Source organism: Mya arenaria, chromosome 5, assembly GCF_026914265.1.
Source record: "Mya arenaria isolate MELC-2E11 chromosome 5, ASM2691426v1".
Classification (NCBI taxonomy): domain Eukaryota; kingdom Metazoa; phylum Mollusca; class Bivalvia; order Myida; family Myidae; genus Mya; species Mya arenaria.
The window spans coordinates 50900581-50928188 of NC_069126.1; the positions used below are offsets into that span (position 1 = coordinate 50900581).

General features: G+C 32.6%; 2 protein-coding genes across 2 annotated transcripts in view; both read right to left on the reverse strand.

Moving 5' to 3' along the window:
- Positions 1–4829, reverse strand: part of LOC128235776 (hemicentin-1-like) — a 39043-nt gene extending 34214 nt beyond the window's left edge. The window contains exon 1 of the mRNA XM_052950573.1: positions 4693–4829. Coding sequence (XP_052806533.1) covers positions 4693–4740 — 48 coding nt within the window. The 5' untranslated portion in view covers positions 4741–4829. The remainder of the gene's footprint in view (positions 1–4692) is intronic.
- A 10598-nt stretch (positions 4830–15427) lies between these two features.
- LOC128234935 (synaptogenesis protein syg-2-like) overlaps positions 15428–27608 on the reverse strand; it is a 44271-nt gene continuing 32090 nt past the window's right edge. The window contains exons 13-17 of the mRNA XM_052949584.1: positions 23738–23787; positions 22069–22224; positions 21609–21665; positions 20460–20569; positions 15428–18501 (exon numbers count right to left, since the gene is read on the reverse strand). Coding sequence (XP_052805544.1) covers positions 18319–18501; positions 20460–20569; positions 21609–21665; positions 22069–22224; positions 23738–23787 — 556 coding nt within the window. The 3' untranslated portion in view covers positions 15428–18318. The remainder of the gene's footprint in view (positions 18502–20459; positions 20570–21608; positions 21666–22068; positions 22225–23737; positions 23788–27608) is intronic.

Sequence of the window (27608 nt, forward strand, 5' to 3'; positions counted from 1 at the left end):
GTCTTTGAACGAGCCAATTTTTGTGAAAATCCATGAAACCAGTTATATAAGACTGCTGACAAAAATTAGATCGCAGATTTTTATATTTAAAGTTAAAAATGGATGTTTTGTGCATTTTTCTTAAACCGTTACTAACGGTTTTAGCCATAAAACATTAATTTTCGAACGGAAATATGAAAATGTACGATCTGATTTTTTGTCAGCAATCTGATATCATTGGTTTACAAAAAAGTTGTGAAAATGGTGAATATGCGAGAGTGCAGCTTTAAATTACGGGCTAAATCTGACTCAGGGATGTTTATATTATTATTGTTTATATATCAATAAAATAAAATAAAATAAATAAGGAACCTACTTAAATACACACATTTTTTAAACCACTTATTTGAAAATCACATTTGAACTTTTATCCAAAAGCTAAATTAATTCCCTGCATAGAAATGTTCACTTTGCATTGTCTATGGCATATGGGTATTGATAGATATGTTCTTTTTGTAAATGATATCTGTCATTTTTTGAACGCAACAGCATAATGTTGAAAAATACCCCTTTTAGTGGCACTTACCAAACATATTGAAACAAATAATTGATATCAGAAAACAATATACCATTAAATTAGTAAGCAGACCAGTAGGGTCATTGATTAAACGATTTGAACAACAAATGCATGTTAACTTCTTATAGACAAATGTGAACAAGGCGTATGTGATAAATATTTTTTTTGTTTCATTTATGTTTGAAACTTATTATTTCCATAATTTGTTTGAATTGGTATATATATTAAAAAAACACACACAACAACAATATATGCGTTATTTTTTCTTGGACTGACATCCTGTGTCTCTAGTTGCATTATTTACAGTATGTCGGATCTGGTTCTTCTTATGGATTATCTTTCGTTAATATTATAATTCAATAATTAGCTTTGATTGTCTTTCTTTTAATATTAATAAGACTTAAGACTATTAGTATTATTTACGTAATTTAAGAGATTGGGCCGTACTGGCAATTATAAATCTTACATTTTCAACAACAACAGGAACAATTCTGAATTACTCAAATTAAACCTTTGATGTATATAAAACATGTAAAGTTCACTTTCAAAAATTAGTATACGTTGTAGAAAAACACATCCAAATACGGCTTGACCATAGGGAAGTTTTAAATGGCATGCAAACGGGCATATATTGCCGAAAATGTTAATACAGGGATTCATTCCAACGGGGATTGTTCAATTAAACACTACGTTTAATCTATAAAAAATATGATTTGATATTAAAGTTCGGTATGTAAAATTCATTTGAAGAGAACATATAAGAAATATATGATCTGACACGAATTGTCATTTAATGCAAGTTTTTATTTAACGAGTTCATGAAATTTGTTAGTAAGCGAGCCCCTGGTGAGCTTACTAACAACATTCATGGACGAGTTTAATATAAATCTTGTATAAAATGACAACGAGTGTCAGATCTGTTTTATGACATGCTTAAAACGGTGTTTTTATTACCAATTTAGTTCCACTTTCTGAACTCATTGTTTGACAGCCAAAGTACTCAGAGTGGAATGTCAACGATGCGCCATATAAATAGTCCCAAAGGAAAATGACAAGAATAGCTAGCAGTTATGAAGTTTTAATTCTGATAAAGCGCTTAACAAGTCAAAAATATAAAAATGTGTCGTAAAATATCCAACAACATGAATAACAAACAATTTTTACCCCCCCCCCCTCCCAATAAGTACACAATTAGATGACGTCAGACTGAGAGTACATGCATTTACGCGGTTTATGTGACTTACATCGGTCTGTCAAGTTTTACTGTGTGCATAGATTTAAAAGTTATATGCTGGCGCTTTCTACTATGATTTTGCAGCGTTTTCTTAGTGTCCATGGAGTTTCACAACATGCAGATTATTACGGCGAAGGCTTACTCTGTATTGCATGGATGTTGATGTTGAACATGATGTTCTAGCCACCATGGGATGTGTAGGATAAGCCTGTGCTGCGGAATTCGTATTTGTGTTTTTGGTAACCGACAGCTGATTAAACTGGCAAGCTAATTACAATGATTGCATATTGCCTGTGTTTGTCGAGATGGAGATGTTTGAAATGTTCTTGTGTTGTTTGTCACTAAAATGGATGTATTTATTGACTGACTAGTGATCTGCATTATCTGGTTGGGGGCACATTGTTATCAGAAAGGTTTTGAACAAAATGCTTTCTGGCACTATGATTCGTTAGCCATTTGTCTCCCGGAAGTCCTACAGCTTTATTATTGAGGTAAGTAATTGTTGGCGTTTAAACCATTTACAAACAATGAGGAGGGATATCAAGGTCGCGTGTGATTAGTCTAGCAAATAACAATGTCTGATATGTTAACTTACACATGTGTAAGATAAAAATACTCGTAATGGGTGTATTACACGGTAAACAGGGGAAAGCATCGGATAAATCGCCGTTTTGGGAAAACATCACAGTGTCATTCAGTAATGGATTAATATATTTACAATGTCATAATTTAAATTTGTGGTGCCATTTTGAAGTTCTTGTAGCAAAATATTGCACCTTTGGACAATTGGTGAATATACTCATGGTAAATATACTCATTATAGCTATATAATGTCGCAGATCCATATCGTTATGATTGACACACTGGCAACCATTTTAAGACTTGCCTACAATTATTGCTCTGTATTGCTATAATCTACATCAATGGTGTGGACCTTTTAAAAAGTGTACAGTATCAGTACATTTTTGTTTGAAACATTTCATTATAATCATCATTACTGTAAACTATGATAATTAAAAAGAACTTTGTGTGTTTTAAATTTGTTTCAATCCTGACTGTTAATCCGTTCGGTTGTTCAAATATTACACCATGTAATGAAGATAAGTCCATATTTCTGTTTTGGAAGTATTTGTGACTTGTAGTTACTTAAGCAATTGCAATTTTTAATGTATAGTATTGAATATATGATATTTTATTGATAATTGTTTTATGATTGCAACCGATATTTTTTCAGTGAATGGGGCTCTTATAGATTAATCATTGTTATTGTTCTCATTTCATATTTCTGAAAATATTTATCAAACATACACTAACAAAAATCACACAAAGAGAAAAATAATGAATTTTATGATAACAACGTTAGTTTCAGCCAATTCAAGGCGCTTATGGAATGTAGTTTACGTATCTTTACGTTACATATGTTCAAACCATTACAATTTCACATATTTAAAAAAAATATATAGCAATTTAATGAACATGTAGGAAACCAAACTAAACCCCATAGTTCAGTATATTAATAGATATGATTTTATATTTTGCATATTTTCCTATTATTGTATTGATTTATTCAATAAATGTGCCGCAAATCAAATGACAATAAATGTCACCTCCAATTATTTATATGATTGTCTGTTATCGCTCGAGAACAAATAAATAGTTCATATCCTAGGAACGCCCCTTAGACGCGAAGTTAAGGGTGTGCTCCACTTATTCAGACACCAAGAAATATGCTCTAAACATGGAAAGGTTAGGTTCATGAACAAGTTTGCTAACTTTAGTCTGAAGTAGTGCATTTGGATATAAGATACAAGAACAATGATTTCACGTCCGATATACATAAATAGCAACGCTATCTCGCAGAGCTATTTTCCAACAAAATGCAAATCAAATAACATATCAATAATGCAACATAGAACCTTGCATATAATAAATAAGTGCATTCAAATAAAAGTTTAGTTTATAAGATATAGTATTAGCAAAACAGTTAAGACTTATTATAATATCATATTAAATTATTATAAATACATCGATTCTTAAGTTTTAGCTTAAATGCATAACATATTGATACAAAATTAGATTTCAAAAAATAAAATACAAAAAGCAGCACAAACACATAGTATATCAAACATATCCAAGATAATAAATGTGACAAATGAAAAAAGATGCACTTTTAAAAAACAATTGAGAATACTAAAACTATACAAATAGAGATAAGATGCAAACTTCGAAGCGTATTCTGTAACTAAGACATTTAAACGTTAACTCACATGTAAAACATGCATATGTTTTTTGCAATTAAATTGACATGAAAAGTTCACTCAATCAATTGTATGGGGGACAAATACATATTATATCATTTTAATTGTTTAAATGTTTCAAAACAACGAATGGTAATCAAATGAATAAATCACTAACAGTCTGAACGGATCACTGGCTGTTTACTTAACGAACCACTATTACTTTACTGAACGATGTGTGATCACAGCCCCCGTGAACAAGAACCGTTTAAAAGGTCTACTGCACACAATAACTCGTTACACTTGTAAATCAATTCATAAGGCTTGTATACTTGTGCATTTGTATTTGTTGTAAGTTGACGTCTCAATTTCTATTACAGTACTTCCGAAAAAAGGCTTGCTTTTGATCATACCTATGAATGCAAAAATGTCACTGAATTGCCTCTGTTTTAGAATATTCTTCACCTAGGATTTTACATTTAAACAAACATTACATAAAACACAAAATCATACCAATTTAATACATTTGTGTTATATGCATATTAACGTTTATTTCTAGTTTCGTGTCAGATACTGTAAATGGTATAAATGTTAATATACAGTAACTATGATATCAGTATGAAATATTATTCGTAAATATATCAGATAATAATTCAAAACTTTACCTTTATATACTTAAATTCCATTATAGCTTTTTCTAAATCACATAGCATAGTACCAAGAAGTAATCAATCTTTTAATTTGTCAACGCGCGTATTGACATTAACGATATGGTCACACCTTTGTAGAGTGCATGTTTGCCGTCTCAGGTTCCTATTCGAAAGCCGACCTACAAGGAAAATTGAAACACTAGAACCTTTTCCCAAATTTAACAACAGGCAATCGGAAAACCATTTAATGCCATTTAACAACTTAAAAAGGAGCGTTTGTTTTACATGAAGTCTAAAAAATGTATAAATTTCAAGAGTAATCAAATACTTTTTACTGGTCTCATGATAATAAGATAATACCAAATTGAATATATGGAAAGCGTCAGATCTGAATTTCATAACGTATCTAGAAGGAACTAATTTCACTGATCATTTTTGTATTTTGGGAGACCGCAAGTCAAAGCGGGATATATGTTTGCTCACCGAACGAGACGTGATGCAGGTCACCAGAAAAGTGTCATATCGTAATATTCCATTTATTACGTGCCTATTACTTGTTCATTTTTATTTTTCGGTTTCAATTTTATTAAAATTTCTGTCAAATGTCCAAATATGAAATTGTTTGCGCGTATGAATATGTTACGCACTTTTGTGAATTGAAGTCATGGGAGGCTAATCCAGCGAAACCAAGTCAGAAGTTGCAGAATTCACTTTATTGAGCAAATTAAGAAAGAACATATTTTATATCTCAGCGAAATAAATAAAATATTTTAACAAAATCAATTATCAAAAGTCACAGCACAAAACATAACAAACATAAATGGTACTAATTGTACGAGTATACAGTTATCGTCATTGCCTTAAGACGTAACGCGGCCATTTTAACAAAGTTAATGTTCGTGGGATTATTTGACGATCATTATATGCAGAACTGAGAACGTGAGTCTATTGCTATTACTATCGATGACGTGAATTCGCTTTCTTCTTTGTATTAGCGAGCTGGTCATGTTAAAATTCATGAAATTCGAATAGGCAAAAAACTAGTTGTCTTGATCGATTGGAAGTGTTCTCTGCTTCGTGCTTATCCTCATGTTTCTTTGAAGAACCATGTTCCAGAATATTGACATGTTTCTGGTGGCGTGGGTAAAAATACGTATTTTTATGTATAATCAATTTGATAGGTTTTACCACCTATTTTTGTCACGCTGTTATTAGCGACCTGAAAGTAGTTCATACACATGGGTACCAGCATGATACGGAATCAGAAAACGACAGTTTAATGATACGGATTTATCAATACGGCATGTTGTGTTTTCATTATTGGATATGGAAATGAAAATTGATAGGCATATAATAAATAGAGTTATCATTATGTTTTATTATGCCATATAAACACCTTCAAACACTCACGGGCGATTGTTGTCATATAAACGCAGCATAAGAGTTTGTACCAAAATTTCGAGTTAATAATTCGAATTTTCGAACGAGTTAGTCCTAGTTTGTTCGACCCTTATCTTGAATAATAGTTCATTATAACACCGCACTGCTTCGAATAAAGCTCGAACCAATAGCATCTAGGACAGTTTTTAATTAGGATTTTAGATGCATAGAAATCCACCTACCAGTGATTTACAGAATGCATCCATAATTCAGAAACACCACTGACAAAGTGCTTGTGTGTTTCGAAAATATGCACCGAAAAATCATATTAAATAAGCACATTAAGACGAAAGGGCTAGCTTTGTATATAGGACTATATTATGTGTAAATCATCCTTTTAAGAATCAAGAGCATTAGGAGGTGGTGTCCCTCAAGGATCCGTGTTAGGGCCTCTACTTTTTCTTATCTATGTAAATGGCAGAAGACAGTTCTTTAGCTGTTTCCTCCCGTGACAAAAATATAATAGAAGACACAATAAACCACGATCTAAATTTAATCTTAGCATCGTCTTAACAGTTGTTGGTAAACTTTAATCCCAATAAACTAGAAGCTGTGTTTCTGACCTATTGTCAAGGATATAGTCAAAAACTTTTATCGATAACATTGTTGTTCAGTGTTTTGATCACCACAAGCATCTAGGTTTAACACTCAGGAATGATGGGTCTTGGCACCAACACAAAGTGAAACCTGGTATAAGAATGACGTATATTTTTCGGGCGGGCCTGCGGGAGGTCAGCGTTAAATTCGCCTATGTTATCGAATAATTGTAGTTATGTTTGGCTTATAGTTACCAAACTTGGTTTAAAGGAAACGTGTATGGAGACCTTTCAAGGGATTGTATTTGGGTTCCTCTTAGGGTCAAGATCAATGTCACTGTTACTAAAAATTGAAAAATGGTTGTTACTGAATTACTTTAGATTGGATTGACATACTGCAATCAAACTTAAAATATATAAAAGTTTATAGAGACCTGTCATGGGATTATGTTTTGAGCCCCGTGAGTCATTGCCAAGGTCAAGGTCACTCTTGGTAAAACTGGTTGGTAATGAATATCTTTAGTTAGGGTTAACATATAGAGGGCGAACATTAGGAAGTGTTTATGGTCTCCTATGGTCAATATCTTTTCAAGCCTTTGTCCAATCATCACCAACTTTAATCAGAATGTGTATGGGCATAATACCTCGGAACAAGTTTGATTACCAACCATGTTGTCTCATTCATCCCAGAATTATAACCCTTTGCAAAAAACTGTACTTGTGTCCTTAAACTACGACGGACATGTCTTAGGACATTTGGCGTTCTTACTTGTCGTAGAAAAACAGACAAGCTAATTAACTTCCAGTTTACGGCTCATGTTTTACTAACGCCCCACCCAATATGTAATTCATATAATTATTATGTTCCAACATAAAATCAAATGAGGTATACAATACACATGCACTACTCATGTTTTTATTACAATTTTCATGAAGTAAATCGTGTGTGTCTTTTTTATTTTTTTTATTGTATTCTAACAACCAAATATATGTTGTTGTTGTTGTTGTTGTTGTTTTAAAAACAACAGTTACACTGTGGAAAGGTTAACAGTTAACATGTATGTTGAAGTTGTTTGTATGGTGTGTTGTGTTTTGTTTGAAATTCTTGAGTCTCTGGTTTTGAAGACTTACATACATTTAATTTAGACAACCTCTGAAAATTCATTACGGTGTTTAATATAGTTTTATGATATATGCATGCAGGGTTAAGGTTTGCTTATATTTGTGTCAATGTAATATATGATCAATAATAAAGAGCATACCTACTGTTTCATAGTTTAATACTTGATTTGTTTTTAGGCCTTAGTCACCAGTTGAGGAACCTAAATCAAACGCATTTTTCTTCTGATCATTAAAGTCAAAAAAGTTAACTGGATGATGCATTCAAATTTTGGCATCCACCTATATTGTGCACCTTTAACAGAAATACTTGTAGAATATACATGTTGTTTTAAAAGGAAAAGATTAAGGGTCCCATCAAATTCTAACATTTAACCATTTTGATTTATAAGTATAGAATCAGCTCTTCAATCTAGAATCTTCAGATATATATTGAATATTGAAAATATATTTTATTGAGATGGTTTATAGAAACTGAAATTGAATATTGTCTGTTAAATATAAGAATTGGCATACAAATAAATGTAGGTTAATATTTTTAAACTTGTAAATATTAGAATTGATTTGTAAACATTGGTATTAATGTGTTATTTTCAACCATGAATAATCAGTTTTTAAATGGAGAAAATATCAATTGTCATTGTGTCAGTCAATGCATATTTGTGGTTTCTATTGTATTCAGAGATAAACGAATGTGCCTGAGCGTAAAATGATTGGTAAGTGATACATCTCAATGGCACAGTAATGACGGCAATTTAAAATTGCGTGTAGAGCTGCACTCTCACAGATTCACAGTTTTGACCAAAAAAAAATTCATCTTAGAATGAGCCAATTTCTGTGCAAATGTCTGGAAAACAGTGAAAAAATATTAATTACTCAAGATCATTTTTTCAACTTATGTTTTTTGGCTAAAAGCGGTACTTACTATTTAAGAAGAATTAGATTTTCGGAAGTTATTCACTGAGATCTGTTATATTGTGAATAATCTCATTTGACTAGATTGAAGTAACTGATGCGAAAAATCCGCTGATTCTGTGACAAAAAATAAAACAAATGCCAAAACTATCAAACTGTGAGAGAGCAGCTTTAAGATACTGTAAACAGAAACTTATTCACAAAGCTAGAAGTTGTCTATGAAGGAACATTTTGTAAATGGAACGCTCAGCTAAATATATATGTACATATATGTTTATATATGTCACTTGTTAAAAAAAGTCTCGTTAAAGCAACTTATGCGTTTCAGACTTTAGAATTAAAGAATATTTTAATGTTATATCTATAAAAATCACAAATTGGACAAAAACTTGTGTTTTTTCTTCATCGATCAGTAACACTGACAGTTGATTTATTCATAAACATATATACAATTCTCTCCTAATGCAAAATATAAAATGTTGAGTCATTTTGTAGGACCTTTATGCTGGTCGCCTAATTGTACTGTAGTCCCCGATTACAGAGATTTATTGATTCCTAGATACTGATTGAAAACCTGCAATATCATCCTACAGAATGTCGCATTAGTTTCTTTTGACTGAATGAAGAGATTATTGAACAAGCATTGTGAAGATTAATTTGGATGTCATTTGGTTGTCAATGTGTTCACGTGTTAATATTAGCATGTATTTCCTTTACAGACATCAGTGTATGTTTTATTATGTTGGTGCATCATTTTAAACATCCTACAATGTGTTTAGTGCTTCATTTTATTATACCCCTACACGTTTTGGCCATATATAGGAGTAGGCATGACGGTCGGTCAGTTCGTTGGTTTGTCAATGGGTCGGTCGGTCTGTTGCTTTAATCTGAACCATAAATCAGGAGGACGGATTTAAATGTTTAATACGCTGGTAGACATGGTTAAAGGTTAAATTCAACTTTAGTTATAATCCGTGAACTTTGAAAGAGGTAAGCTCTTTCAACTTAGAATTAAGTGGAAAAATGATGTCCAGACAATAACTCATGAAAGGCTATATGGATTTAAATAATTTCTTATATACATGTTTATCACTATAGTACTAAGTACAATCAAGTTCGATTTTGGTGACACACCACTAATGTTTGACAGAGTTATGGCCCCCTCCCAACTGACATTTTGCCAAAAATATGGTATCCGGTCGCTTTACACATGAGCTTGTTGACATATTGAAATATGTTTGGGTGCACATTATGTTAAACATAATAACATACAGGCCAATTTTAACTTCGACGGTATTTTGACCCCTTTTCAACTTAGGATTATCCAAATAGACTGTGTCCAGACAATTTTTCATGGAAAAGTGGAATTATTGTCATTGTCTAATTGTTTACGTCGCTGTCGGTTGTGTGGCTTGTGTGTCGGATTGCAAACGCTTTAACCCCGTAAATGCCATTACTATTTTAAAGATAATCGCCAGAGACAATACGGACTTGTACAGTAAATCCAATAAATGTTGTTCTAACAATTGTTGAGTTATTCCCCTTTTTAGGAAAGACGAGCGATGTTGTCCTCTGTGTGTTTCTCTTCTTCAACTTTGGTCTGTCTGAAATGTTCCTGTATACCTCTACAATATCGCGCATTCTGTATGCTTATGTCTTGCATTCATTGAGAGTATTACTTAGTTTAAGTTTAATTAGTATTATTAGTTTTAATTAGATGTGTAGATGATGTATTGAAAAAGTACAATCATGTGCATCTGATGATTTCTTTTGTGTCATTCTTGCTACATATAAGTTTTTGACCTCAAGTTATGTATCAGCTCTTTTTCCTTTCAACTCACCTTAGAATGTGCTATAGCTAATAAAGTGAAAGTGATCAGAGTTATTACTTTTCTTGCATCAAACAAGGAATTTCAGCATATGCATAAAAGTTATGTAATTGCACATCACGATGTCTCTTTATACATTACAATAATTATGTTGATAACAGTTGTTTTGTTTAAAATTGTAAACACAACTTTAAGTTGCTACAAAGTTCTTATAACCCAGCAATCTGAGGGAAAACATAATTAATGATAGAAAAAGTAATGTTAATCTTCTTACATTGTACAACAATGAAACAAGTGTTTTTATATGTATTTGCCTGCTATAATTTAAATTGAGAAATAATGTACAGGTTTAGTGTCAAAGAGAACGAAAAATGTTGGATAAGTACTTTATAAACATAATTTAAAACACCCCGCAACCATCGTTACCAAGCAAAATCTGACGGGTCCACCGACCATACAGCGTTTCCAAAAAGCCATCGTCAATAACAACACGTAAATTATAGCAAAGAGTTTCAAAATACATTACAAATAAAATATTTTCTACGGACAGAAACTATCTATATCATAGTGTATAAATCAGCAGATGATTAAATGGTGGCATAGATTACGTTTCTATGTCTGTTCTTGTTTACTTGTAAAGAAATAGTAATTTCCAAACAAAGTTTGAAGCTGAATGCCAAAAGACAATATTCTTTATCAAAAGTCAGGGTTTCGTTTTTAAATCCTAAAGTTTTAAAAACGTTGACTAGATTATACATATTTAATAACACGTTAATGGAAAACATACTTAAAATGAAGGGAAAAAGACATTGGCTCTTAACGGACTTTGAAACACAATACATCGTAATAGTCTTTGTTTAAAGCTACACTCTAACTCTCCGTTTTAATAATTGTATTTTTTAGTATTGGAATGGGTCAATCTTTGTGTAAATGTCTTAACACGAGTGATATAAGACTGTTATCAAAAAGATCTGATCAGATCGCTGATTTTCACATTGACATTCGCAAATGTATTTTTAATATATAAAAGCGTTACTAATGCTTTATGAAATATGAAACGTTCAGCAGTTTCCAAACAATTGACATACTGTTAGTTAAGCTGTAGGTTTTTTGCAGATTATACCTTTGACAATATAAAATAATCTCGACTTCGTGTCGGGGTGCCGAGCCAACTAATGACCACATCCATGTCAATTAGCCGTACAATCAGACAAACGTTTATAGGAAGCGTTTTTCTTCACATCTCAGGTGAGCGTTTCAGGGCCATCATGGCCCTCTTACTTTTTTCGCCACTGCGCATATGTGTCGACATCATGCCTCTCCTCATGTTCAGAGCATAAATGCATAGGTACACTCAATGTTAATGTCACCCTTCATTTAGGGGACAATGACCAATCTGAGTCCGCTGCAGAAATCATTAAAGATGCACTATGACTCCCAAATAAGATTTACCACTATTGATATACTTGTTTTAATAAACCAAAACGGGTGAAAATATGTCGACAACAATGGTTCTTTTAAAGGATAACGAGTTTGTGATTTTTTTGCTTTTGTGTTCTATGTCTTGGGCGTTTAACCAGTTCCATTTAACGGTGTTTATGTTTAAACTTTTGGCTACTGAGCTTGTTTCTTTAGTTTTTCACATAAGTATTAGATAGATATATAGCATTTCGGCTCCTCCCAATATCATCAATTGACTTTGCTGTGAATAAAAATACAAGTGTAAATATACATCGTTCGTAACCTTCAATTATGCGTTCGTTTTTTTTGGCGTTAGTCACCTTTTATTTTGATGTTTTCTCAACGTTTATTCATTGGCTTGTATAAATATAGGCCAGCACTGCCACAACTGGACCATTATCTAAATTATTTTATTTGTGTCGGGGCCCTAACGATTGCGATATATTGCTCAGTATTTTTTTGCGATATGCACCGAACTTGGACATCTTTTCAATGATGAAACAATGTAGGGCCCACTGTGATAACATTGGCCTCGATATTTACTCAAACGAAATGATTACACGGATCCAAAAAAAATTCTTTGAGGTATTAAAGTCCTTGTTAATAAGTAATTTAAACTAGAAAAAAAATACATTGGGTGATCTTCAGTCTTTGGTGGGAAAATAATGTTCCTTTGGTCAGGCTATTTGCTCAAGCTATTTTTCAAGCATTTTTAAGAAGCTTTTACGACGCCGTGTATGGGTTGGAAATGTTTCTTTAAATAAGGGAGCATGCATGGTATGACTATATTAGAATAATGATCTTTTGTCCCATTTCTAAAAAAAAAAATTTGGTGTGAGAACGAACACACTCAGTTTTTTACCGACAGTGCAAACAGCGCTGAATAGGGTTGCGGATGTTAATTCCATGGAGATAGGGTTTTCTTTCTATGGTCTCGATATTAGGCAAAAAAGAATTTGGAAGGATATTTCCTTTCTGATAATGGTCCCAGTTGTTTAAGATATTAACCTGTGGCCACCGCAATTGGCAAATGATTATTCGTATAGATAATTAAGCGTTAGTACATATTATAAACAGACAAAATGTAACATCAACGCGGGTGATGCAGCTAGTTAAAAGCTTTGTTTTAGCGTGTATGCAATTTAATGTATTCCTTAATGTTTTCCACATTGATAAACATGACAATGAAATTGCTGATCCGATTTCACAATAACAGTGGCAGAGATCCAAAAGCTAGCACCAATGGCTACAAATCAATAATGAATGCCCCAAATATTTCTGTCGATGATCACCGAAATGAAAGTACACGACTAATATTGTTGTCATTGTCAGTTAACACACCGATGTCATACAATGAAGGCCTTAATTTTGTTTGATATTTGCCATCTGTACCAATTTACAAATGTGCAGATGATTGTCAGTGCAAGCTTGTCTGTCCCCCAGATAGTACAGAAAATGAGGTCATAACTCGCATAGTTAATGACATTCAAAGAGGTAAAATGCGTTCTGGAACAATGCTGCCAACATCCATAACCATCTGTTGCTGTGAAAGTCAGTTTTTCACCGCTGCTTTCTATTTAGGCTTTTTCGGGATGGGGTTAGCGTTGGTGAAATTACCGTTACAAAACAAGAGTTTGAAAGCAGAGATATCGTAACTGATGACGTTTTGGTTGTTTCTTCACATAACCTTCTCTTTGTTCACCTAAGGGGTTCTAAAACAGACTAGTACACCAGCGGTTATAAAATCATAATTCCAAAATATTCACATGATTTGCCCGGTAAATGCCATCAAGCTATTCATTGCTAAAAAACAAAACTTTGGGGCATTGTTTTTTCACCTTAATGGCAGATCGATGACACGTCATCAAATCTCCGTTGTTTTTAAATGTGTCTGTCTGTTTAGACCATCGAATTCTCAAAATAAAATACACATTCCTCGCAACAATAACCGCCGCTTTGGTATTCTGTCCTATAGACACTATCAAGCCCGCTTGTCGGTGGCAATCCGAGGCTTACAAAACATATATCAAAATCGGAAGTATTCAAAAACTACCCAATCTGAGCGAATAGAAATGTTTATGGCGTAGCAATTACAACCATTCTGGTAGTCTGCATTATTCTGTCCAGTGGACACAAATATGACAAATAGGACATTTGGTTCTAATTCTTAGAATATACTTTACAATTGGCAGTGACTTTCCATTGTTATTCAATAAAAGTAGCATATGTGTTTCTAAACCATTTACCCCCGAAACATGTCTTGATAGTTGGATCATTCACTGTCCGGAATGCATTCATGCATGCTTGGTTCTCTTACTCCAATGTGAATAAACAAGGGCTTTCGGGAGTACGCATCAAAGAAATTCAGCGGAAAGTAAAGTTGATGAAGTAAATTAAACACAACGAACAACCAAGAAAATGAACGTCATACATACGTGATGGTAATGATATTGGAAGAATAAAAATCACTGATATATTCTAATAGTTAAGGCATAAGTGCATGAATTACTGAATGTTTCCCTAAAAATATAAAGACAAGTTATTTCTTGGCTTAAGAAATCTACGGTTTAGATTACGATTAAGATTACGAAAGAGTTTCAAGTATCTTTTAAGAACGAGCTACGAAACAAAGGCTCAAAATTAGAGTAAAGCAACCGTGTACGAATCATGGCGTCAACGCCATTTGGCGCCAAGCAATTCTGCCGATAGCTTATCAACTGAATATTCAACACTTTTCTCCATACACGATACGTGCGTCTGGTCCCGTGACCAGTGCTGGATAAATCCGTCTTCCACCCCAAAGGAAGCGGAGTCACGCAGAACAACAATAAATTCTGAATTCTGTAAAAAAGCGATATGTGTTTACCTCAACTGTGATTTTAAAGAATTCTGACGATGACAAATATCCTTTATGCCTTTATGCAAACCAAAGAGCAAACTTACCTTACATTTATTGTTTTTGTATCATTAATCATCATCCTTTCTTAATCAACAGGAATACATTTATTGAAATATGTGGATTGACAATATTGTTATTTCTTGTATCCAAACTCAAAAGGATTTATTTTAGTTTTGTTCGCTCATATGTATTACCCTTTGCAATTGTATTCAGATATACAATACTCGATGAAAAATCAAACAGTGGTTACTGGTTAAAAACATAATTAGGTGGTTGATTTGAAAATTTGCATTGTTTTTCGAACTACCTATCATATTGTGGGAACTTCCTGACACTTTGCTCTATGGCAAACAATGTATATTCCTCTGTGAAACGACAAAAAGAGGCGTTTTTTGAAATAGGTCCCCTTCCAACAATAGGTGATCGGTTTCAGACAATTTCTCGCCATCGATATTATAGTATAATCTAAACCTACAAATTTACAAACATTTCAATTTGACAAAAAAAACGTTTAATTTCAATTATTAGTACAGACAAGGATAATGATTAAGTCAATATTCTGGACAGGCGCGTAAAAGTGATCCTTACAAGTTACAGAAACACATTAGCAAAAACACATAAAACACATACAATCAAAGTAATATAAGGATAAAAAGCTTTAAAAGAAACATTTCATTTCAAAACTTGTACAATTTTCATATGGATGTTCACATTTTAACAGAATAATGTTCTTACAACTTGATAAAAGCCTATATAAGCTAAAAATACAAATAATTATCCGTAGAATGCTCAGAGGCCCATTCGCAGGTCTGGTGTATTTATATATAAGACTTTCTGAAAATTTTGAAAAAAACAACAACATACCGAGGTGATAATTTAAACATGATCAGGTTTTGAAAAAATATAATGATGAAAGATATACAAGACAATACAAAATCAAACAATAAAGATGCTAACAGCAGCTTTCGAACCCTTATACTCTCAGTCTTTAGTAGAGGAGCATGTCCAACGGACTTTCAAGTAAATTTTAAGAACGAGCTACGAAACAAAGGCTCAAAATTAGAGTAAAGCAACCGTGTACGAATCATGGCGTCAACGCCATTTGGCGCCAAGCAATTCTGCCGATAGCTTATCAACTGAATATTTAACACTTTTCTTCATACACGATACGTGCGTCTGGTCCCGTGACCAGTGCTGCATAAATCCGTCTTCCACCCCAAGGAAGCGGAGTCACGCAGAACAACAATAAATTCTGAATTCTGTAAAAAAGCGATATGTGTTTACCTCAACTGCGATTTTAAAAAATTATGATGATGACAAATATCCTGTATTCCTTTATGCAAACCAAAGAGCAAACTAACTTTACATTTATTGTTTTTGTATCATTAATCATCATCCGTTCTTAATCAACAGGAATACATTTATTGAAAGATATGGATTGACCATATTGTTATTTCTTGTATCCAAACTCAAAAGGCTTTATTTTATTTTAGTTCGCTCATATGCCCTTTGCAACTGTAATCAGATATACATTACTCGATACAAAATCAGTGGTTAGTGGTTAAAAACATAACTAGGTGGTTGATTTGAAAATTTGCATTGTTTTTCGAACTACTTATCATATTGTGAGAACTTCCTGACGCTTTGCTCTATGGCAAACAATGTATATTCCTCTGTGAAACGACAAAAAGAGGCGTTTTTTGAAAAAAGTCCCCTTCCAACAATAGGTAATCGGTTTCAGACAATTTCTCGCTATGAAAATTATAGTATAATCTAAACCTACAAATTTACAAACATTTCATTTTGACAAACCAACGTTTAATTTCAATTATTAGTACAGACAAGGAAAATGATTAAGTCAATATTCTGGACAGGCGCGTAAAAGTGATCCTTACAAGTTACAGAAACACATTAGCAAAAAACTCATAAAACACATACAATCAAAGTAATATAAGGATAAAAATCTTTAAAAGAAACATTTCATTTCAAAACTTGTACAATTTTCATATGTATTTTCACATTTTAACAGAATAATGTTCTTACGACTTGATAAAAGCCTATATAAGATAAAAATACAAATCATTCTCCGTAGAATGCTTAGAGGCCCATTCGCAGGTCTGGTGTACTTATATATAAGACTTTCTGAAAATTTTGAAAAAACAACAACATGCCGATGTGATAATTTAAACATGAACAGGTTTTAAAAAAATATAATGATGAAAGATAAACAAGACAATACAAAATCAAACAATAAAGACTCTTACAGCAGCTTTCGAACCCTTATACTCTCAGTCTTTAGTAGAGGAGCATGTCCAACGGACTTTCAAGAATATTTTAAGAACGAACTACGAAACAAAGGCTCAAAATTAGAGTAAAGCAACCGTGTACGAATCATGGCGTCAACGCCATTTGGCGCCAAGCAATTCTGCCGATAGCTTATCAACTGAATATTCAACACTTTTTTAATACACGATACGTGCGTCTGGTCCCGTGACCAGTGCTGCATAAATCCGTCTTCCACCCCAAGGAAGCGGAGTCACGCAGAACAACAATAAATTCTGATTCTGTAAAAAAGCGATATGTGTTTACGTCAACGGTGATTTTAAAGAAGTATGATGATGACAAATATCCTTTATGCCTTTATGCAAACCAAAGAGCAAACTAACTTTACATTTATTGTTTTTGTATCATAAATCATCATCCTTTCTTAATCAACAGGAATACATTTATTGAAATATATGGATTGACCATATTGTTATTTCTTGTATCCGAACTCAAAAAGCTTTATTTTATTTTAGTTCGCTCAAATGTATTACCCTTTGCAACTGTAATCAGATATACATTACTCGATACAAAATCAGTGACTACTGGTTAAAAAATATAATTAGGTGGTTGATTGGAAAATTTGCATTGTTTTTCGAACTACTTTTCATATTGTGGGAACTTCCTGACGCTTTGCTTTATGGCAAACAATGGATATTCCTCTGTGAAACGACACAGAGAGGCGTTTTTTGAAAAAAGTCCCTTTCCAACAATCGCTATGAAAATTATAGTATAATCTAAACCTACAAATTTACAAACATTTCATTTTGACAAAAAAAGGTTAAATTTCAATTATTAGTACAGACAAGGATAATGAATAAGTCAATATTCTGGACAGGCGCGTTAAAGTGATCCTTACAAGTTACAGAAACAAATTAGCAAAACACTTATAAAACACATACAATCAAAGTAACATAAGGATAAAAAGCTTTAAAAGAAACATTTCATATCAAAACTTGTACAATTTTCATATGGATGTTCACATTTTAACAGAATAATGTTCTTACAACTTGATAAAAGCCTATAAAAGCTAAAAACACAAATAATTATCAGTTAAATGCTTAGAGGCCCATTCGCAGGTCTGGTGTACTTATATATAAGACTTTCTGCATATGTTTCATTATTTCGATGGCGACTTCTCATCTTCGTCGCTTTCAGGTAATGGTTCCGCCTTCTCTGTCAAGTCAACTGAAGCGTAATCAGTCATGTCATCTACGCTTCGGACGACAAATCGTGGTTGTCCCTTTTGGGGGTTTGGAAACTGAACATCTTCGTATATCAGTCCATCGGCGTTTACATTCCTCTTTAAAAGAAAACTTTAGTTAGCCTGGCAAATCTCACCGTAATCACTAAATATGTGTGGCTTACCGAGTTTCCTTAACAAAACATGGATGGACTCTTATTATTTAACACAAATGGCATTATAATGTAAGTAACAGATGCATGTTATGTGTTGCTAAGGGATTTGGAAAACTATATAATATTTCCTAACTAATTAATCTGGGAATTGATTGTTTATGAAATCTAAGACAATTTGGTTTATTTTTTCTACAAACGATCTTGATATACCCATGAACATTTTATTTGAAATGCATATTTGATACAATATTCAAATGCATCTAATATTTACAATTATTAAATATTATGATTCACTTTTCATCAGTTTGTTATTCATATAAAACACAAATGTGATATATTCAAGTGTGCTGCATATTGATATTATGCCGAATAGAAAAAAAAATCACAGAGGCTTGTATATCAATTAACCTTCTTTCATTCTTTAATTTTTTGCTGGATGCAGACCGCAAAATAAATTAATAATAATAATAATAATAATAATAATAATAATAATAATAATAATAATCATATATTTTAAATCGTTCGAACAAGTTATTCAACTAAACGAGAACTTGTCTTCACAGTGATTACATTGTATATGATACATAACATATTGCATAAGAAACGTAGGAAGTTTGCTTAAAGATGCGTTCACAATTATTTAATTATATAAAGCATGTTAGTTCACTTTCGAAACATTCCTAATTGTTTTTTCAATGCCAAGATCATTATTATTGATGCATAATTATTAACCGTTCCATTTATTCGCTGTACCGTAATATTACAATTGGGACGGAAAATATCTACCGTCTCTGTTCCGATCATTTCTTGTCCAAAACATAAAGTGTAATTTAAGCTAAGGTAGCTTTCAAATGAATGGTGTATCCTGTTGTGATTGTTTGGTATTTGACTTGCATTGCATGCAGATACATACTAAGGCTCACTTCAGGCTAGAGTCAAAATAGATACACTATTACTATGTATTGTACTATGAATATGTTCGTTTTGGCTTTTATTGGGCTCACCTGTCGGTGATTATGTTATTTGTTCTGGGTTGTACTTCATCATACCACATGGATAAAAGGTACAAATTTGAATCATAGCGATTACTAGTAAATGTTAAAAAATATGTCTGTTAACAACAAACGCCATGGAAAGAGTTGTTTATGGAGCACAGTAGTAAGTTGTTTATATCATTAAGGCGTTTTAGTAGAAATGCATTGCAAATAACCGTGCAGTTGACATTTGAACTTATGACATAAATATTAAACAACCAAAGGTGTTCGACACTCAAAATGTGTTAACTGTACTTTATATAGATAACGCAGGCATAGTTCTTGCTTAAATGGACACAATAAATCTTTACAATTACATTTAATTCAAGTGGAAGTGAGAATATCCCAAATTATGTATGAATAATTGGTCAAACGGCAGACGAACACGATCAACTCTACATGTCTCCCAGTGTTGTGGGTGAATAAAACTATTATCTATATCCGGAAAATCATTTGTATTGTGATCAGTTTAATAATTATATTCCAACTTCCAAGCAATTAGGATAATCCCTGTGCATTTATTAAAACAGTGATATAATGAAATGCATTTAACTTTACATCAATCAAATAAAGTTGGCTTATAAACGGTTATCCACCCAAAGTCTATTACAATGTCGGTACCCCTTAGCGTGTATTCAGTAATGTATGAAATACTTAAAAAAAATCTTCATATAAAAAGTTTGATATTTCTGCATGTAAGCTCACATAACATAACATGTAAAATAGACAAAAGTAACAAAGCAACTTATGTTTTTCGCTGTGCTCAGTTAAATGGCCAAACATATCACTGCACACTGGGAGCGCGTACTCTGTGTGATCTGTTTAGTTTCAAATGAATATTTATTAACTAGAAGACAGAAAAACAAACCTTCGCTGCATTCTTTGCCAGAGGCACATCATGATTCCCATTGGTATAAGTACCATGAGATGTGGTTGGACAATCCGCCCCTCGTGGATTTTCAACATTTCCGTATACATCTTAAAATAAAACATACCAACCATTCTGTAATAGCTGCGCAGTATAACATCCCCTAGCTTTTTCCGATTTATTAAAACTTTCATAGGTGCAAACTAACTCGGTTAAAATCTATACATTTACATTTGAAACCATTTAAGTCTTCGCTTAGTGGTTATATCGGAAAACATACATTTCATGCCCCACACTTCAAATCTGTCTGTTATGCAAACTGACTAACTTATTATCGCTTTCGTATATATGTTGCCTGTAAATCATTATAATAATCACTACATATGTTCTAGATACGATAAACACATGTTTCCCCTCGAAAATGTATCGCTGTTGTCTTGATTTTATAAAGATGACATACTATTGTATGAGAATGCATTTCATAGTTCAAAGCCAATTGAATCTTGGGGATAACAAGCCATCCAATAAAATAACGGTTTTGCATTAGCGCTGATACTTGCCGGAGTCGGAGATAGTAGTTTGTGTTGTTAATTCAGCTTATTCGGGTATATTAATTGTACTAGTTGTACAATTTATAAGTATAATCAATATACCGTTTTCTTAATCATACGCTAAAAACTTAAGAAACGAAAATCTACCACAGATATTATAGATTGTGTATTGACGTAAGTGCTTGTGAAAGTTGAAATAAATCGGACAATTAGCTCAAAAAGACTACGGCTACTTCCAATCGATCAATCACAGACGTGAATAGCCGCTTGATATATCCCACACTCAACAATCTGTTTATGTAGCATAGACACGGCCATGAACCGTAGCCCAATTTGTCTTGCACGCAGAGATTGATCTAAAGATGAACAATTATTTAACCAACGATCAATCACCTGATCTAAGATCTTTAAGTGATCTTCGTGTTAGTTGAGATCACGGCCATATTATAGTATAAAACGTCAATTGTTGAATATCTACGTTTTATTTTCAAGTGATGATTTACGTTTAAAACCCAATGCTAATCAAAATGAGTTCATTCGTGCACAAGGTAGGGAACTAATACTTCGTGTGCACTTCAGTAGACAGGACAGGGGTTACCTTCGTTGTCCGTGGATTTCTTCTTTGGTTTTGATGGATGTTTAGTTCCCTGTTTACCTGCCAATAAAGCATTGCAACGACCTTTAAACCAATTTAAGCAATATATTAATCGCATAATTCCTAACACTCACAATAGTTATTGTCGCATTAAGCATGTTTGTACATCCTTGGTGCAGGAAGGAAATGTATATTGTTAATGATGATGATTTGAATTTACAGTATTATTATCTACATCTATGTCTATAGGGTTACGCGTTGTATGTGTTATTTATGAGAGTAAAGGTAGAACTGTACAATTTGAATTGCAAATTCAACAATTCGAAAGAATACCTCTGTCGTGAGAAGGTGATATTCTATCAGATATCCACGTACAGCGTATATTAATGAAATAAAATTTCAAGATCGTGTATATATATTGCATATTAGTGATTTTTTTTATATTGGTACATAAAACAGTTACCTTTCCCTTTTTTATTTACAACAGCATATATGTCACCGGCTCCACTTGACACGCTGGCAACTTTTTTCTTTTGAGGCTTGGAATAAAGCGCCTCCGTCTTGTTCATTTCGTCCTGTATATCATCACCTCCCTCATATAACGGATTAATCACTTCTTCTTTGAAAGTATAAAACAAACAAATAGAAATTAATATAGAATATAGAAAATGACCTTATAATAAAAATAGTAAGCATACATCGACATGACAGTTAGTTAGGTGAAGGTTACCCTATTGCAATACTTATATCTTCACCTGATAAAAATAAATTAGTCAAGGTCATGGAGGTTTTGTTTTAAACAATGGTAAAGAGAGGAGTTTCTTAAAATCTTTGATTTAAAATGAATGGCGAGGATTTAGTCATGAACAGTAATTAAGTTGTTCCAAGAATGCATTTAGCACGGTTAAATAAAGTCATCCTTCAGAAAATAAAGTACGGTATATATACATAAATCATATTCGTTACAGAGCTAGAAGGTTTTGCATCAATATATATCATTTTCATGTTTCCTGCTATGCCTTGCCTTATATTGATAGTAAGTTTAAATACAATAAATCTTTAGTACAAAAGCAACCGAAAAACATATACACGAGGTATAACATACAATAATACTTAAGTGTTTACAAAATACTAATAGATGTTCAAATATTTGACAGCATATCATTCGTAAGAATGATTTAGTGCTGATGAATTAGTAAAAGAATAAAATCTCGCCGGTGGAAAGGTATCACATTCAAAACATTAAAACATATTTTTATGGCTAAGTGAAATTGCTTGCATGATATACTTGACAGTAACCAATTAGAAAAACCAATGCTAAAATGTGTTTTTGGATAAGTCCCACAATAAAAAACAGACAAATACACCAGAAATGAAATAAAACGCGATCGAATACGGTTAGAAAAGGGTCAACAATGGAAACACAGTACTCACATGTGTGCTAACTAAAAAACAACATTTTGTTTACATATGCATCTGCATTGTTTTATGTTTTATCATGTCAGAAAAAAACAACATATTAAGCAAACTACAGAATATTAAAATGTTATGCTGTATGGGTTCGTTTGAAAAACAATGGTATCAAGTTGTCGGAAAGGAATTTTACTAAATTCTAAAACTAAATATTTGGCACGTAATTTTATGTTCTTTGTAAGTGTTTTTATAATGAATTTGAGACACTTTCTCTGCTTTATTTCAACTACAACTGCATTGTGCGTGTTATGTTACTCTTGCGCTGAAAAAAAGTCTCAACCCTATTCAATAACAAATATATTTTAAAACAATGTTTATTTTGACACATTTTATAAATTTTCCCAGCAACATGCCGTTTGTGTTAATGTCTCTACTTTTAAAGACAGCCATCCGAAAAGAGAACATATGTTGTTTTACCATTGAGATTACTTAACCATCGAACTAAAGTTATACATATCTCAAGTTATTTTTGCATAAGATCCAACTATTAGTTGCTGAGAGGCAAAATAAAGCATTTCATATTGATTGAGAGGCATTACCTAATAAAAAGTTCTAGAGGAAATTTACGCACAAATGCGATTATAGACAACGCTTAAACTTCAAAACTTAGTAAATATCCATGCTAATTTTTTGGCTGGTAAGCACATGCAATTACAAACCGTCATCGTCACTTTCTGTGCCGTCTGCATTGGACATCGACTGCAAGTTACTGCAATAACAAACAATTGCATAACATTTTGTGTTCAATATCTTTAAGTATACATATGTTAAATAAAGTGGGTTTTTTTGCCATGATGAATATCATCACAAATAATGAAGTTAGAATGGGTTTCTATTTAGTAATCCTGTGTTACCCGCATTTCCAAAAGTATATTTGCCAGAGTGACAAGAAAGTCAAGAATTAGTTGTGCATCTGGGTTTTCTGTGCTGCATCGTATTGCTGTGGCTATCATAGCTATGAGCCTTGATTTAATAAAAGTTAGGCATACGTGAAATGGAACTAAGTTTAATTTGATCCAAAAAAGTACATTCTATTTAGAGTCATAACCATTTACAAAGATGTAAGTCTGAATGTTATATTAGTCTGCATGTAAAATTGAGTTCAAGATTATGATGAATGTTAATATTTCTTATATAAAATTGATTTAACGTATGGCGTGTAGTTGTACATACAAGTTGAAATTTGGCTTCTTATGCCCCAACTCTTTCATAATGAAACTCATATTCATCAACTATGAGCGGAAAAATAGTCTTTTCTTTGTGAAAAGGACGGGAGGTGCCCAATGGTCACATTTTGTCTTTGGCTGTACATCTCCGAGTGCCAATAACAATAATAATACTAATACTAATACTTATACTAATACTACTAATAATAATACTAATAATACTAATAATACTAATTTTTTCTACTACTACTAATAATAATAATTAAAATGATAATAATAATAATAATAATAATAATAATAATAATAATAATAATAATAATAAAAATAATAATGATAATAATGATAAAAAAACAATAATAATAATTTTGACAAAAGGGTCACATAAGAACAATTCTGGCAAATTATTTGGAGATCGGGCTATTGGTTTCTGAAGAGAAGTTTTTCATATACATATAGTGAAAACTAGCCGCCGCCCCATCCCCACCTTTTTCTTGACTTTTAGCAAATGGTTTATAAAGATAAGATATTCATAGTTTTCCATTAAACATATAGCGGTAATTAGCCTCGCCCCTGGAAACCATGTCTTTTTATGAATCATTAGTTGGTGAAGAAATTTGAAAGAAAGGTCAACTTAAGAACAGTGGTGTGAAATTATTTGGAAATCAGGCTAATTGTTAATGAAGAGAAGTGTTTCACATAAACATATAATGAAATGTAGCCCCGCCCCCTGGCGGCCATGTTTATTTACGAATCAACATTGGGTGGAGGAATTTGATACAGGGTCACCTCAGTATATTCTGTGAAATTATTTGAAAATCGGGCTAATTGTTTCTGAACAAAATATTTTCAAAGTTTTTCATATAGACACTTATTGAATATAAGCCCTTCACAGGGCGGCCATGTTTTTTCGAAGCGACATGGGGTGAAGGATTTTGATAAAGAATCTGGCCATATGATTCTGAGGAGAAGATTTTTATTTTTTTCCATTTAGACATATAATGAAAAGTAGCCCCGCCCCCTCAACATTGGTCGAAGGAATTTGATCTCACCTAAGTAATTTATGTGAATTTTTGTGATAATCGGGCTAGAAATACATATCGACATCAAGAGAAAAGTATGCATTGGTCTATGGCGGCCATGTTTCTATGGAATTATTTTTAAATAAATCGGGTCAGTGGCATTTGAGGAGAAGATTTTCAAAGTTAATCCTTTTGTTACAAAAACCAACAGAGTTGTGAGAAGAACCAATCGTATTGAAGGAGTTTGGATGATGTACACTTAAGAACATTCCAGTGAAGTTTGTTTTAAATTGACCTAGTGGTTTAGGAGGAGAAATTATTTGAATGAAAATGTTGATGGCGGACGGATTGACGACGCACGCCGACGGTCAACCAACATATCACAATAGCAAAATTTGACGACGGACAAAAGATGACCTTTGTGCTCATGTGAACTAAAACATAATATGCTGAACAATAATTTCATTAAGAATGATGGGATGCAATTCAGTTTCACCTTTTTTAATAGGTAATGGTCCATACCTTTGGTATAACAGCAGTGTTGTTTTAAACATGAAATAAATCAACAAGGATACTAAGGAGCAAAATAGTTAAAAAAATGTTCTACATATAAACTATGTTCAAATGAAGCTACCTTTTAACAATTACAAGTTTTGTTTTTAAACCTCCGTATCATTTGCTTGATTATATAATGATAAAAATTATTGAAATGTCAGTAGATATAACCTGAAATTTCGTATCGTTTGGGCAATATCGAACTTTACATGAATAATTTTAACACCGATTAAGATCAAAGAGGAAACTACAATATAAGAAAATAAAAAAATGGACATTTAAAATCATGTTTGTGTCATGAAATATAATTTATGTGCGTAAAGTGCAATGAAGGTTTTCAATTAAAAAGTTAATGAAAATAGAAACGCCTCTATCCGACGAAACTGGGCTTTTTTGAATTTGTTTAATCAGAATAAGTTAAAAAACAGAACTTTTTATGCAAAACGTTAAATAGCATTACAACGAACCGACGACGAAGCTGACAACACGGACGCCGACACCGAATACAAGGCAAAATATCTCTTTGGTGAACAGACTAACTGAAATGATCATGGACAAACGTCAAACTTCAAAAATTCCTTATTATGATAAAAAAATATCAAACACTCTTTGGACCCTTTGATGCCATGATGAACACATTCATCACAGGAATGATGTAATCCCTTTCTATGTGAGGAATGTGTACACGCGTTCGATATCAATTGAAAAATTGGGCATGTCAACTGATATTATCGGGTGGCGTACTATTTTTCGTAAAACTGTTTCTATCAAAAAGCGCGCTGTTTCTAAACAGTGATTTGTGAGATTTTAGTGAAATGTTCTGTTTCCGGTATGGATTTAAACGATTTCTTCATCAACCCTTTGAGAAATTCACAAATGGCATTTAACGTTTTTATTTGTTTAAATCTTGTTATAAAAGTAGTTCTAATGAATGCTATTTTATTTCTTTAAGGCTGTATTTTCCGTGTATATAATGTAAGTATACGAACGCAGGCTGATTTATGAAACCGGTCAAAATTAATTGTAAGCAATAAATGGAAACACTCGTTTTAATAAAGCGGCACTTATACACAAATATATTCCAAATTTGGATTACGTGATAGCCCTAGCTATTGCCTTAGCAGTTAAGGGGATTTTCCACACACACTCAGACTTTTGTAGATATCCTGCTGATGTAAAAGAAATTATCCAGGAAATCTATTTAAAGCCTTTTAAAAAAACTCGTTTGAATTGAATAATAAAATAAGTTTTTCCTGTGGAAAGCGTAGGAATTTTATCGAATTTATATGAAGATATATGCACTCGATTTGGCGCGTAATAACATTGCTCCGCACAAGAACTCGCGCATATATTATCATATCAATTCATTACCCGAACTGGGGTGTTTTCAATTATATTCTCAAAACAGGTAATTCCTATCGCCGTCATTGATGATCGAAAATGCACTTTGTTTCAGCGCTACCTCTTCAGAATAGCCATACGAAAGTTGTATCGACTACCTACATGATTTGTGTCAGGATGGTTATATTTTGTTTAATTTTCAATTGATGATTTATACCATTCGTATTTCTTCTATTGTTCATTTTCTATGTAATTAATATTAATGAATTTTGCAATAAGAGATTCAAGTCTGTGTTGAAAGAAAAAATGTCTAAATCACTCGATTTTTATTCTGACATACTCTAATCTTTCTCGGATTAATAAATGGGTTCTGTATACCCTTTTCACCAAACAAAGTTATTGTATTTTATATTTTTGTAAAATCATTATGGTACTTACACTTTTTAACC